The 14,013-nt window shown below is 40.6% G+C and overlaps 1 protein-coding gene across 1 annotated transcript; it reads right to left on the reverse strand.

Moving 5' to 3' along the window:
* Nucleotides 1–521: 521 nt before the first annotated feature.
* On the reverse strand, nt 522–6,296 carry TMEM139 (transmembrane protein 139). The gene is made up of 3 exons (XM_035545973.1): nt 5,950–6,296; nt 4,541–4,849; nt 522–3,150 (listed from the first exon to the last, which is right to left on the reverse strand). The coding sequence occupies exons 2-3, from the start codon at nt 4,813–4,815 to the stop codon at nt 2,745–2,747; spliced, it is 681 nt and encodes a 226-aa protein (XP_035401866.1). The 5' UTR covers nt 4,816–4,849; nt 5,950–6,296; the 3' UTR covers nt 522–2,744.
* Nucleotides 6,297–14,013: the final 7,717 nt, after the last annotated feature.

A 14,013-nucleotide genomic window follows, 5' to 3' on the forward strand; every position in this document is an offset into this window, starting at 1 on the left:
GCCGCACAGAGGACACTTGAAAGAGATAAAGAAAACAAAACAAAACCCTAGTGTTCATAACTGATGACTTTCTTTTTGTCTTTCTTTTGACTATTTTCTATCTGTGCCAATCAACTGAATTTCTTCCTGACACTGAGAGAAGTCCTGGCTGTCTACTTTAGGCATAGGTCTTTTCCCATATTATACACCTGTATTGTAGTTTATTGTGGTTTGTTCTTTTGCAGATACAGGGAGCAAGAGGACACCTTCTGAAACATGCAGAAAATGACTGACTTTAAAAAAAATAAAAAATCACATCTATCAGCAAACTTGTCTCATGTTGCTTTTATGACAGAGGTTTCATAGCTGATTCATCATTAATAGTAATAAAGAGATTCAGCTGCAGACTTAGAAATTGAACTCATCACTTTTTTTCTAAGCTAAGTTTGTCAAAAAAGCATAATGTAAGCAGGTATAAATCATGGCTTTGTGAAATATATATTTTGAGAAGAAAAGTGAACAATGCCACTAGGTATTTTTATGTAGTCTTGTTTATTAATAAACAACATACAAAATGTTTTCTTTCAACTATAAGAATCAAACAATAAGAAATAATTTATTTGCTTTTAGCCTATGAATGATATGAGTTAAAAATGATGTAGGCTTATGAAACAATGCTGTGATGATTGCTGCCTGCAGTCATAAGGAGATCTGGATGACCATGTTTGTTTTTTCTTGTTTGTCTTTCCCTTTTAATTTGGACATTCACCAGACCTGAATGTCTCTTTGCTTACTGCAAACTACTTTAACAGAGTCTAACACTTAATCTTGCCCATTTTAAAAGACTGAATAGTATCACTAATTGATGAAAGCTAGAACCTGGCTCCAAACCAGAACTGTCATGATGAAGACCACCTGTGCTTTGTGACTCTTATTCTCAGGTGCTCTCTGCTACAGTCACAGCCTTGACAGACAGACTGCCCCTCTCCAGGTACCAGAGAGAAATGCCCATGCATGGGGTTGTTACGGTGAACTTGGAGTGTTGACCTTCCTACACAAACACTTGTCATGATGACAAAGTATATCAAGTGATCTGGTTGAGTCTGTACTATAACAGTGTAGTAAGCCCTACTGTAGAGCTGTCAAAACTGGTGGTCCACAGAATCATAGAATGCATGAGGTTGGAAGGGACCTCTGAAGATCATCTAGTTCAGCCCCACTGCCTAGCAGGATCACCTAGAGCACATTGCACAGGGTGGCATCCAGGTGAGTTTTGAGTATCTCCAGAGAAGAAGGCTCCACAACCTCTCTGGGCAACCTGTTCCAGTGCTCTGTCACCCTCACAGTAAAGAAGTGCCCCCTCATATTCAGCCGGAACCTCCTGTCCTTCAGTTTGTGCCCATTTGCTCTTGTCCTGTTGCTGGGCACAGCTGAAGAGAGACCGGCTCCATCCTCTCAACACCCTCCCCTCAGATATTTATATACATTAATGAGGTCTCCCCTCAGTCTTCTCTTTTCCAGGCTAAACAGGCCCAGTTCTCTCAGAGTGTACTCGTACGACAGGTGCACCAGTCCTATAAGCATCTTCGTACACCTTTGCTGGACTCACTCCAGTAGTTCTATGTTGCTCTTGTACTGGGGAGCCCAGAACTGGACACAATACTCCAGGTGTGGCCTCACCAGGGCTGAGAAGAGGGGCAGGATCACCTTCCTTGAGCTGCTGGCAACACTCTTCCAAATGCAGCCCAGGATACCATTGGCCTCCTTGGCCACGAGGGGACATTGCTGGCTCCTGGTCAGCCTGCTGTCCACCAGGACTCCCAGGTCCCTCTCTGCAGAGCTGTACTCCAGCAGGTCACCCCCCAGCCTGTACTGGTGCTTGGGGTTATTCCTCCCTAAGTGCAGGACCCTGCGCTTGCCCCTGCTGAACTTAATGAGGTTCTTCTCGGCGCAGCCCTCCAGGCAGAGGGTATGTGTTCCATTGTTGACCTCTCGCACTGCAATAAAAAATGGTGTTGTCTTCCTTATGTTCATCACCTGCAGGCAGTGTAGGATGAGAACCTTCTAAATAACACATTGTTTCATAATGCCACAACTGCTGTGAGGTTTTCAACCTCGAGCTGATTGGCAGCAAAGTGATAGTATTAGGTAGTATCAGCTTCCAAATGAATACAGCCCTCCTCCTCTCAATGTTAGCACAACTGAGAATGTGGTGTGAGTGCAGCAGAGATGTAGCAACAAATAGCACAGATCATAAGTTTTTGTTGCTGCCAAAACTTTTCAATCAGGGAACTGCAGTCTCAGTCTCTCAATAGGAAATTTAGGGTGGTTGATGATCACAAAACTCTCAGTGATACTGTTTGCACAGGCAAACAGTAATGCACAGGCAGAATCTACTCAGAGCTGTTTCTATTCCTCCCCTTTCCAAGGCAGCTTGTCTTTCCTTATGATTCGCTCTTCTTCCCCATAAAGATATATCTCCAGTTTCGGTTGTTGCTATATGTCACACAATTTTCTCTTCAGTGACTTTGTTTATTTTGTGCCAAGATGAAGCATCATGGTATTGCACTGAATTATTTAGTGTGCAAAGTTTGTAGTGAAATTAGATGCTATGTCTGTAGTTCAGCTCTGGTTCAAGGAATGATAAGACAAACTTCTCCTGTTGCAGGCATGAAAAAAATCAGCTCTTTCACCTTCCCTCCAGGAGAACCATGAGGTTCAGCCAGGTGGGGGTTTGGTCCTGCCTTCATAGAAGGTGGAATTAATCATACTGTGGAGGGCTGGAAGACATCTTCAAAGACCTCATCGTTGATGGCACTCTCATAAGCAGGTGGTGGAGTGAGCGGCTCCAGTGGCTCAAACCTGTCTGTGGTACCTTTCACTTCATGGATATCTGAAGCAAATCGCAATCTTGGGGGCAGCACCAGCTGCAAGTGCATCCTGGAGCCTGTGTCTGTCTCAGAGGTGCTCCTTGTGGCTGATGCCACTGAGACCCTGAGGGTTTCCATCACAGTCTCTTCCTGGGCAGGTGATTCAATAGCTACATTGTAAGGGGGAGGGTCACTCAATGGTGAGGGCACTGAGCCTGGATTGGATGCAATTGTCCATATTGCTGGAACTGACATAGTCATCACCTCCTCGTATGTAGGTGCTTCATAGGCAGCATTCACCCTATGCACAAAAGCAGAATGTCAGTTACACTGGTTATTTTACTGATTTTTTACTTTTTTTTTTTTTATGTAGAGGCTTGTAGTTTAAATAATGTAGAATAGGGACCATACTAGAATCAGTAGATGGAACTGAGGCAGGATATTTCATGTGGTATTATTGCATGTCATATTCTGTTGTTGCATCAGTTCACTTATCCAGCCAGCTTAATACCTTGCTTCCTGGTCTAGAGAGTGGCTCATCTGACCATTTTCCCACATTCACCAGAATAAGTTTAAAAGAAAAACCACAAAAACACACTGTTAAATTCAGTGTGTTAGGCTTAGCTTGATATCTACTCATTTAAAATCTGCCAGCAGTTAAAATTTACTACAAGGAATTACTGATTGCTAGTTATTTCTCTGAATAAAACAGGACTTTGCTTTTTATCTCTGTTTTAACACATTAGCTCAGTGTTCATCAGTATTTAAGAATGTAAGTGGAGAAAAATAAATCATTTCATTTAAACAAGGATTTGCTATTCTGCCTTAAGAAGAATGTCTGCAGAGAAAATTGTTACCTTAGAAATGTTTTCCCTTTTAGGACATATGTTTAAATAAATAGATACTAGTTTTCTTTTAGTATGCCCCCAAATTATCAAAAACAACTACAGAATTTCTTTCTCTCTAATCTTTCTAAAAATAAACACAATAACATTTTTGCATTCTTACAACACTGTACATTTCAACATCAAGCAAATTATGCACCTGGATAATGATTGTCTGGATTATACAGACAAGGAAGCAAACATACAAATAAAGTTAAACTCTTCAACTACAGTACACAGATTGTGGGTAAATTAGATGATAAAGTGCAACCTGCAAACATACATGAATCCAAAAAGATGTGTGAGTATTCAGAGATTCTCAAAATCAGGTCCTGTTAGTGTCAAGTTGGGTTTTTAAGACTGGAAACACACCCAGTTACAGGTTCTTTTTTCAAAGTTTGCCAAAGAACAGTTGCTTTGGAGGTCAGGTTTATAGAACTAAACCGAGCTAAGGTTCAGTATTACCACAGCATTTTTTCTTTTTCCTTGTCTGACTCATTGGCGACAGAACTTGATTACTCAAGGGAAGATAAAACTAGGCCTGATCTGTTTAACCTTGGAAACCTTAGAAATAGTTAGTGGATCAGTTCCCAGGAGGAAGAAAATATATATTGGACAGGATAAAGGAGATCCATAGCACAGACATTTGTAAGCTATACCAGAGTAATGAAGGAAAACAACCTAAAAAAACCTTTTGTCTTCTGGAATGGTTTCTGTGTTTGATTCCCTAGGGGAAGGGCAGCAAAACAAAATGATTTTAAGGAGAGAGAGAGACAGTTACAGAGGAATAACTGAGTTGGTGCTTACCCTGCTTGGCTTTGTCTGTTTGGAGGTATCTCATTTGTGTCACGTCGGTGTTGATTCTTCAAGTAACACTCAACAAACACGCTCAGCAAATAGCCAATCAGGCATATTCCACCTACCCCTAGGAAGAAGTAGCCTATTGGGTTAATGTTAGATGAAATGGCTAGCATGGTGACCCCAATGAGAAGAGCAGCAGTGAAAAGAAGCAACAAGGCTTGGCGGATGTTCTTCCAGTGTGACTCTAACCACATGGTAGTATGGGTGGTGGTAGTAGACATTCGAGAACAGATAACCAGTTAAGGGGACAGACATCTGTAGAAGATAAAATATTTTTTCAGCTTGAAATGTGGCCATACAAACACGTTACCAGTATCATGACCAAAATAACATGCATGCACAAGTTTATTCCATCATGAGAACATGCAGCTATAGACTGTATGTTCTTATGATGGAATATTATCCATCGTGGAATTACTATCCAGTAGTAAGCCTGGGAGATCTGTGCATAAATAGATGCCAATGTAAATTTACTAGAATTTCCTGTGTGAGTGCATATTGAATAATGGGAATGCTTGGACTTGAAGGCACGAGACATAAAATGCATAAATAGATCATTGGCACTTACTCTCAGGCTTATCTAAAGTGGTAGAGTTACCTATTAGTTAAGTCTAGGATACAAATTTGATTCTGTGCACTTTGCATAAAAGTAATAGATGGAATAGATGTAAAGGTTTATTCTAGGACATTTTAAAATTGCACAATGAACATTCAGGTACTAGTTCAGATCACAGAATAAAGGTAGCCAAAGGTGCTCTCTGTCCCAGTAATTGAATGTCCTCTGTGTAGCATTTTAGCAATAACGTTATATTAGGTTCTAGATATAGCTTCAGTATGTCTGTTTTTGTAAAATGTAGACACATTTTAGCAAAAGTCTGTATCTTCAGTCCTTTTCTTTTGATCTACTTTTCTTTTTTTCACCATTCTATTCTCACCAGCGCCCCTCCTATCCTTAGTTCCAAACCACATATCTCTGAAAGAGACAGTAGTTCTTGTGTACAATCAATATGGAATGAATACCAAGGATCTGTGGTATTCAAGAAATACAATCATTAGGGAGTCATCTAGTATGTGTTACACTAACATATATCCCACCGTTTTGATGAAGACTGCTTTGAATGAAAAAAGTATGACAAAATAGGCATGTTTTAATTACTATAAATATCCAAACAAATACAGTTTTATATAGTTCCATGTTACATTGTGTGCTTCTGCACACTAAATGTGTTCTCTTGTTACACAGCAAAAATATGTAAATGTATATACATATAAATGCCAGATAAAGAAACACATTATTTCTGAACAGATTATGTTCTTACTACCTTATTTACTGTCAGCTTTAAACATAGACTTACCAGAACGAGGCTTTGGTAGGTAGAAACAGTCATGTTTTAACTTCTATCTTCATCACAAGGAGATTCATGCAAGCTCTTCTGTCCCTGCTTCTTCCCTTTCTGACCTGAGGACAGGATACCAGTAAAAACTCTCCCTTCCTCCTTTTGAGTCTTCTTTCAGGGACACGAGGAAGATTTATTTTGAAAGTAAAAGCTGGAAACTAGTGAATATGGGTAGGCACAAAACCACAGGGAGATCCTGTTGTGCTAGTCTTCCTTGGGAAAGTAGAACCTCAGCTTTCCAAGTTCTGACTCTGAAAAAATTTCTAGACGATCACATACCTTCTACACTTTTCCAGCTCTTCCAGGTCTGTCCCACAAAAGCAGGAAACTCATTTGAAAAGAGGGCGGAGTAAACAGAGGGGGAGTGCTTACCTGCGTCAGATGTGTTCTACTTTCATAAGAGAAACTCTGCTCTGAAAATTACGTTCTCTCCATACAGCAGAAGAATCTTGATCTCTGCCTCTCAAAGCAGGAAGGACTGCAGGTCCAGCCTACATCTCATGGCCCACATATAAATCTGTTTATGAGTTCTGTAAAATGTAAATTTGTACATTTTTCTATCCTGATTGGGTGCTGCATGTCAGATATTGTTTTATGCCCTCTTTGATTTTACAGACAAAAGGAAAAAATGTTACTATTTTATAGAGGGCTGGATTAAAATCCTTTTTACTCCCAGGTGTATCTGGGAATGAGGAATATTGGTAATCAACAGAGCAGGTACAGAATTACTTTTTGAAGTCTGTTACCACCTGTACCTTTTTATCTGAAAATCATTGGAAGTTCTCAAACACTGAACATGAGTTATGTTAAGGGGCTAGCTGCAGCTCATGTTTATTTGTAATAGGAATATGTCCTGCTAACTGTTTATTAATTAATATTGAGGTTATAATTCACCATGGGCCAACAAGGTATGGTATGGAGTTTAACAAAGATAAACGTAAAGTCATGGATGGGTGGAATAATGTCAAGCAGGTTGGGGTCTGGAATGGAGCTCTACCAAAATAGCCTGGTGGTCATGATAAACAACAAGCTATGCAGGAGTCAGCAGTTTGTGCTAGAAGCACTGGAAGCAAACTGTCCTGAGCTGCATCAGTAAGAGTATAGTCAAGAGACCAAGGGTATGATTATTTCGCTCTACTCAGCACTTGTTATGACATACCGAGATTATTGTGTATAGTGTTGGTCCTCCCAACAATTGAACAACTGGATGTGATCCAGTGAACTGCCACCAAGATTTGAGTGTTGGAGAACTTGACAAGTTAAGAGAGGTTGAAGGAAGTGGGTTTGTACAGCCTAGAGAATGGAAGGCTTGGACAGGTGGGGAATGCCTACTCACGGTTTTCCAACACCTAGTAGGTAGTTACAGAGAGGATGGTGGTACTCTTTTCACAAGGATGCATGGTGACAGGCAGGAGGCAATAGGGAAGAGGGGAGCCTTCTGAATGTGAGAAACAATCTTCAACATGAAAACAAGTAAATGTTGCAGTTACTTGCCCAGAAAAGTGATGGAATCATCTTGGCTGGAAATACTTAAGACTCAGCTGAGTTTAAGGCCCTGGTTTCAGACTAGATGACCGCCCCTTCTAGCATAGACTTGTTTATGCTTCTGTGTTTCTATTATTTTTACCTTTAGAGTTGCCTTTTTGGCTGGTGACATATAAAGACTTTCAGCTCTCTGGTTGTTGCCAATTCTTTACTTTCAAGAGAATTCCATTGAAGATGCAAGACTTAACATCCATGTAAAGAGGAGGAAGTCAGGCTTCTGGTGTGAGCATGTAATTCTGCAAGACTATCATCTAAATAGGAAAACTGATTTGTTTCTTATAGCCTTTTCTGTTTTGGGGTTGCCTAGGGTTGAGAACACCTTAACTGATAAGGAGGTTTTGACAAAACTGTTTTCACAGTTTCTCTACACAGAAAGTATGACTGAATGGTGGTGGAGTCTGATGCCTGAGCACAAACAGCAACTTCCTTCTAACCAGGTAGCTAGTAGGTTGGTAATGGTTAGAACTGTTCCTTAGAGATAAAAGATTTAAATCCTCCTTGGTTCAGGAGGGAATAAAAATACACTTTAGACCTTGTCTAAGTGTTCTACTTACTGAGCTATTCTAATAAAAGAGCATCACTATCAGAAGAATTATTTTCAAAGAAAATGTTTCCACTTTTTAAAGTAGCAAGTTAAAGTATGATTTGACAAGGCAGCTGAATAAAACTAATAGATAACTGCTGTGGAAAATGGTAGCCCTTTCTTCTTCTGCCATCTTCTCCATCTGCCATCTATCAAGGCCTGTCCTTGAGGGATTCTAGTGATCAGATGATCCCTCACGGAGCCAGCTCAGCTGTCTAAGCTAGCCAGAAAATATTTACATTTTTCCAGAGTGGATTATTTGCCAATTTATTGGGCTGAATCTGATCTCCAAAGGATCATCTAACCACTAGATCCCCATTCAAAGGAAGCAATGGAAATGCATAACTGGAGCGGTGGAGGGGAAGGGAGGAAGAGCAGAAATATCTCTTAGGTCTGCAGTGTGCACCATTTGATCAACCCAGCCCAAACTATTGGAGTAGAAGGAAGTTCTTTGACTGAGTAAACAACAAAGCCCTGCAGAAAGGTGTAGAAGCTGATTCACCTTGTCTGTTAATTGTATCAGGAATTTCTAGCACAGACTGATGACTTGAGGCAACTTCCAGCTCTGGTATCTACACTGACTATCAAATCCCGTCTTGAAGTACTTAGCTTTCTACAAGCTTCCTTCTGCAGAGAGCCACAGCACTGCAGTCATCTGCACGTTCTGCTGTGGGAAGTAGACACGTGAAAACTGCATAGGGGCTAGGCCTTTTTGCCAAGTCAGGAGAAAGTTATAGAGGTGGAAAAATCTTCATTATTTGATGGAAAACTATGCAATTGGAAAGGCTCTGTTTGATTTGTGGAAAGCTAAAAAGAAGTAGGTTTTGTTGAGATTTTTTTTAGTGGTTTTGATTGGTGCACCATTTTAAAAAGTATTTATAGACATAGTTATGAAATACCAGGACAAAAAAAAGGCTAGAAATGGTGGGTATCTCTGTTGCATTAGTTGTTGCTTTTATTACTTCAGTTTATTTCAGTTTGTTCTGGGTCTGGCTGGGATGGAGTTAACTTTCCTTGCAGTGGCCCATATATAGTGTTGTGCTCTGCACTTGTAACTAGAACAGCACTGGTATCACACCAGTGTTTTGTCTATTTCTGAGCAGTGCTGGCACAGCATCAAGACCCTCTCCAAACCCTGCAAAGCCAGGAAGCTGGTGGTGGGCAAGGGGTGGGGAGGGGACATCACCAGGGCAGCTGACCTAAACTGACCAAGGGGGTATTGCATACCATATGATGTCACACAGCAATAAAAGCTGGGTTAGGGGAAGGAGAAAGGGTGGGGGGTGGGCCCCTCATTATGAAAACATCTGTCCTCCCCAAAAAAACGCTATTTGTGTTTGTGTGTTGAGACCCTGGTTCAGAGGACGTCTGAACATCACATGTTGATGGGAAGTAGAGAATAATTTTTTTCTCTTTGCTTCTGCTCAGCCTTTGCTTTATTTTTTTTTTTTTGCTTTGCTTTTTTGCTTTCCACTCTTTCTTTTCCCTTTTATTAAATTATCATTATCTCAACCCATAAACCTTTTTCTTTCCATTATAGTTTCATCTCCTTTTCTTTTGAGGAGGTGGAGTGGGAGAATGGTTGTGGTGGAATTTAGCTGCCTAGCGGGGTAAAACCACCACAGTAACCATTGTATATTTAATTCATGGAATTTTACGGATTTCTGAGATGAATCTTTAGGGATGATTTTTATGCATTTACAAGAAAAATACTTTGTAATGCAACTGTGAGTGCATTAATTCAGCATTTCTCTCAATATGATACAGACTGCCTTGTGAATCTAAAGATACAATGCCGTATGAACATTTTGCATTTCTGAATGATTTGTGAAATTTCTTTGTTTGCCATTCTGATTATCTACTTACTCTGGTTCAGACTGATGTTGCTTACAGTGTGTCACTATCCATAACAATGAAAAATCAATCACATGACCACATCAGGAAGTTTGTGGTGATACCAAATTTAGAGAACCCAGAGTTTTTTGGGAAAGGCCTGATAGGTATTACTATGCAGTGATTACAAAACAAGGGGTGCAAGTCAGGGAGAGTAAACAAGGACATTTATACTGTCATCCTAAACTATCTCCCTTTCATGTGAAGTAGAGATGCTTTTTATAAAAAAGCGTTCTCTATTTGTGTTCTCTATTGTTCAGGCATGCTGTGGGGATCAGTCTTCATTTGACAGCAGATTTTCTAAGACCACAGGTCTTGTTTTTCAGTCTTTCTTCCAGTATCTCACTGTTGATCTTTGTTCTTCATTCAGTCTCTAAGTATCAGTTCACCTTTCCCCTGTTTCTTCTCACTATCTATTTTACCTCCTGCCCAGGCTGCTACTAATTAACTTAGTACCTAGTGTAACCTCATTTATCAGGTGGGTATGCAGAGAACTTGCTTTATTCCCAAGGGCTTGTGACGTAGGTACCATGGCACCATTAATCTCTCTGTAATCACTAAGTCTATAACCTTTTCCTGAAGCAATTTCTGAGAGTCTGCACAAGTATTATGAACAAAGTGGTACAGAACCACCTTCTCCTGTCTTGTCTACCACTTGTTTTGACTTCCAGGTTCTGCTTAGTCACCTTTGTAAAGCATGACTTCATTTTTTCTGTTGAGACTACTCTGTGTCAAAGGCATTATTATGTTGTATCTATGGTGCTGCCATGACCTGTGGTTGATACGGTTTTGGTCAGTCTGATGTCTCGATTATGAGGAAGTAAAACCCCAACAAAGTTACACCTGTGCTTGGATGTTCAAAAATGTGTGTAATTTTGAGAACGGCTGTTATGCTTGAATGTTCATGGCTGAATAAACATTCGTTTCTTGGGAACCAGCAGATTCTTTCTGTCTTCCAGCTTATACCAGTTCTTACTGGATCAAGGTGAAAGTCATTGTATGTGTAGTCACTGTATGGTGTTTTGTTGGCATGTCTGTCTTCTACCTGCAGTGACTTTTCTGTATCAGTCATGGTAGAAATGTGTTCATAGAAAGACTCATGTTGCAGGGAGAGCTTCTACTGTAGCAAGGAGAGCTTCTACTGTTGCTAGTAGTTCCTCAGGGATAGCTCTCAGGGATACCTGAAAAGTGTTTAAGAAGTGTTTTCAGGGCAGCCTACACATTTAAAGTACCCAAGTATTTAAAATTAGTGAAGCAGTGCCCCCTTTTATGTCATGAGAATGGCAGAAGAGTAACAAGCATTTACCAAGGCTGTGGTATTTGAAGATTTTATCTCTTATTTCAGCCTTTTATATTCATATTTTTAGTGTTTTCTCTGAAAATAAAATAAAAAAAATAAATAAAATAAAAAAAAGAGAAGGTCTAGAAAATTTCTCAGCTTTTTATTCTGCAACCTGCTTATGACAGAAGCTATAAACCTCAGATTTCATTTGCACTGGTAGAACTTTCTGCAGCTGGTTATGTTTGATGACAGAACCTAGTCTGGTCTGTATCATTTGTCTTTTGTTGGAGGACTTTCTACACTTTGTAGGATCTCTACACATGCAATAGTTGTATTGCTGAATAATCAGATGTTGCTACATGTAAGATGTAAATTGGCAGTATACGCTCTTTTGACGGAGAGCACTCCAGTCACTGTAATGCTACTAAATGGAGTACAAGGGTGACTTCTCCTTTCATGGTAATTGACTGCTCCTAATGTGGATCATAAAGAGGAGGAGAGAACTTGACTGTGACGAGAGGCAAGGAAGGAGGGCAGTTAAGATCCAACTGCTACAATATTGTGAAAGAATCAAGTGGAATATGTATTGTGAAAAGAGGAAGTGAGGAGAAAGAAATAGTTTTAAAATGAAATTAAGAAATCAATTGAGAATAGTTAAAAGAACATGGAAAGATCATGTACTGTCATACTAGACTATATTAGGTCATGCTAGAAATAAGAGAGAATAAGACTTGAATATGCAGAGCAACTTTATTGTAGAACAGGGCTTGCATCCCCTTTCTGCAGACATAAAGCCAAAGCAGATGATATGCAGTAAGAAAAGTTAACATGTATTTGCTGCATATTTCTAGTGTCCTTGTCTTCGTCCCTGGTCCTAGCGACATATTCTTGCTTATGTTGACAATACATAGGGTTGCCCTCCTGACATGCTCTGAATTGCTAACAAGGCATAAAGCTAACAAAGTAGAAAAGAAAAAAAGCACAAGTTTTCACTCTGTTTTGCTCCAGCCATACCATAGAAGCAGCATACCTCAGAGAAAAGAAGCTAGAAACTTTCCTTTTTTGCCTCTGGAAAAAAATGTGTTACATTTCAGTTACATCTCTTCAAATAGGCATTCATATGTGTCAGTGAAAGAGCATTTTCTTTGTTACGCTATGAAAGCAAGAAGGTATGTGAGCTGAAAAGAATGCATCTTTTAGCTTGTCGTGGTTTGCAAGGTGTGAACTGTCAGTTTACTTAGTGGTAAGTATGGGTTTTATCCAGTTCTAACATGAATTTGCATTTCTGATGGATACTGCCAAATTAGTAACAGTAGATCATAATGAATATCTGGTATGTGCCATGATCATGTGCCATAGTACTGCAGTTTGTGTGACATCTGAATTGTTATCCTGGTACGTTCAAGCATAGCATTGTGAACATGTTTTGCATGTTTTTTTCCGTGGGATGAATTGTTGTTTCCAATGTCAGCCAACAGCTGCAGTCTCATAAAGAGCACCATGCCAGACCAGGCTACTATTTGTATAGCCATAGAGTCATAGAACATCCCTAGTTGGAAAGGATCCACAAGTATCATTGAGTCCAACTCCTGGGTCCCCAGAGGATCACCCAGAAAATCAGACTACGTGTCTGAGAGCGTTGTCCAAATGCTTCTTGAACTCCAGCAGGCTCAGTGCTGTGACGACTTCCCAGGGGAGCCTGTTCCAGTGCCCCACCACCCTCTCGGTGAAGAACCTTTTCCTGATATCCAGCCTGAAACACCCCTGTCGCAGCTTCAAGCTGTTTCCTCGTGTCCTATCGCTGGTCACCAGAGAGAGGAGATCAGCGCCTGCCTTCCTGCTCCCCCTCATGAGGAAGCTGTAGACTGCAAAGAGGTCTCTCCTTAGTCTTCTCTTCTCCAGGCTAAACAAACCAAGTGACTTTAGCCACTCTACATACATCTTCTCCTCCAGACCCTTTACCGTCTTTGTAGCCCTCCTTTGGACATTCTGTAACAGTTTTATATCTTTCTTACACTGTGGTGCCCAAAACTACACACAGTATTCAAGGTGGGGCTGCAGCAGTGCAGAGTAGACAATCCAGGTTAATCCTGGGACAATCACTTCCCTTGACTGGCTCGCAATGTCATGCTTGATGCACCCCAGGATACAGTTGGTTCCTCCTGGCTTCACTAATTTTAAATACTTGGGTACTTTAAATGTGTAAGCAGCCCTGAAAACACTAATCTTAAATGTGACTTTTCAGGAAAGAAAAATCTGTTAGTTCTGCATACCCCAGGATACTCCTCTTGGAGTAGGCTCCTCTTGGCTGCCAAGGCACACTGCTGGCTCATGTTCAGCTTGCTGTCTACCAAAACCCCCAGATCACTTTCTGTGGGGCTGCCCTTCAGCATCTCATCCCCCAGTCTGTACATATAGCCAGGGTTGCCTCTTCCCAGGTGCAGAATCCAGCACTTGCTCTTGTTAAACTTCATATTGTTGGTGATTGCCCAGCTCTCTAGTTTTCCTAGATCTCTCTGCAAGGCCTCACCACCCATGATGGAGACAACAGCTCTACCCAATTTGGTATTGTCCATGAACTTGGTCAAAAAACCTTCAAATCCTACATCCAAATTGTTTATGAAAACATTGAAGAGGGCTGGTCCTAAAATGGAGCCCTGGGGTACCCCACTAGTTACAGGTCATCATCCCAATGTAACCCCAATTACAAGAACACTTT

The sequence above is a fragment of the Cygnus atratus genome, chromosome 1 (genome assembly GCF_013377495.2).
Source record: "Cygnus atratus isolate AKBS03 ecotype Queensland, Australia chromosome 1, CAtr_DNAZoo_HiC_assembly, whole genome shotgun sequence".
Taxonomy (NCBI): Eukaryota; Metazoa; Chordata; class Aves; order Anseriformes; family Anatidae; genus Cygnus; species Cygnus atratus.

Excerpts from the sequence above, each read along its gene's own strand:
- TMEM139 (XM_035545973.1), bottom strand. The coding sequence starts at position 4,815 with ATGTCTACTACCACCACCCATACTACCATGTGGTTAGAGTCACACTGG. Across the intron at positions 3,151-4,540 it reads AACAGACAAAGCCAAGCAGG|GGTGAATGCTGCCTATGAAG; the intron begins GTAAGCACCAAC and ends TTTTGTGCATAG.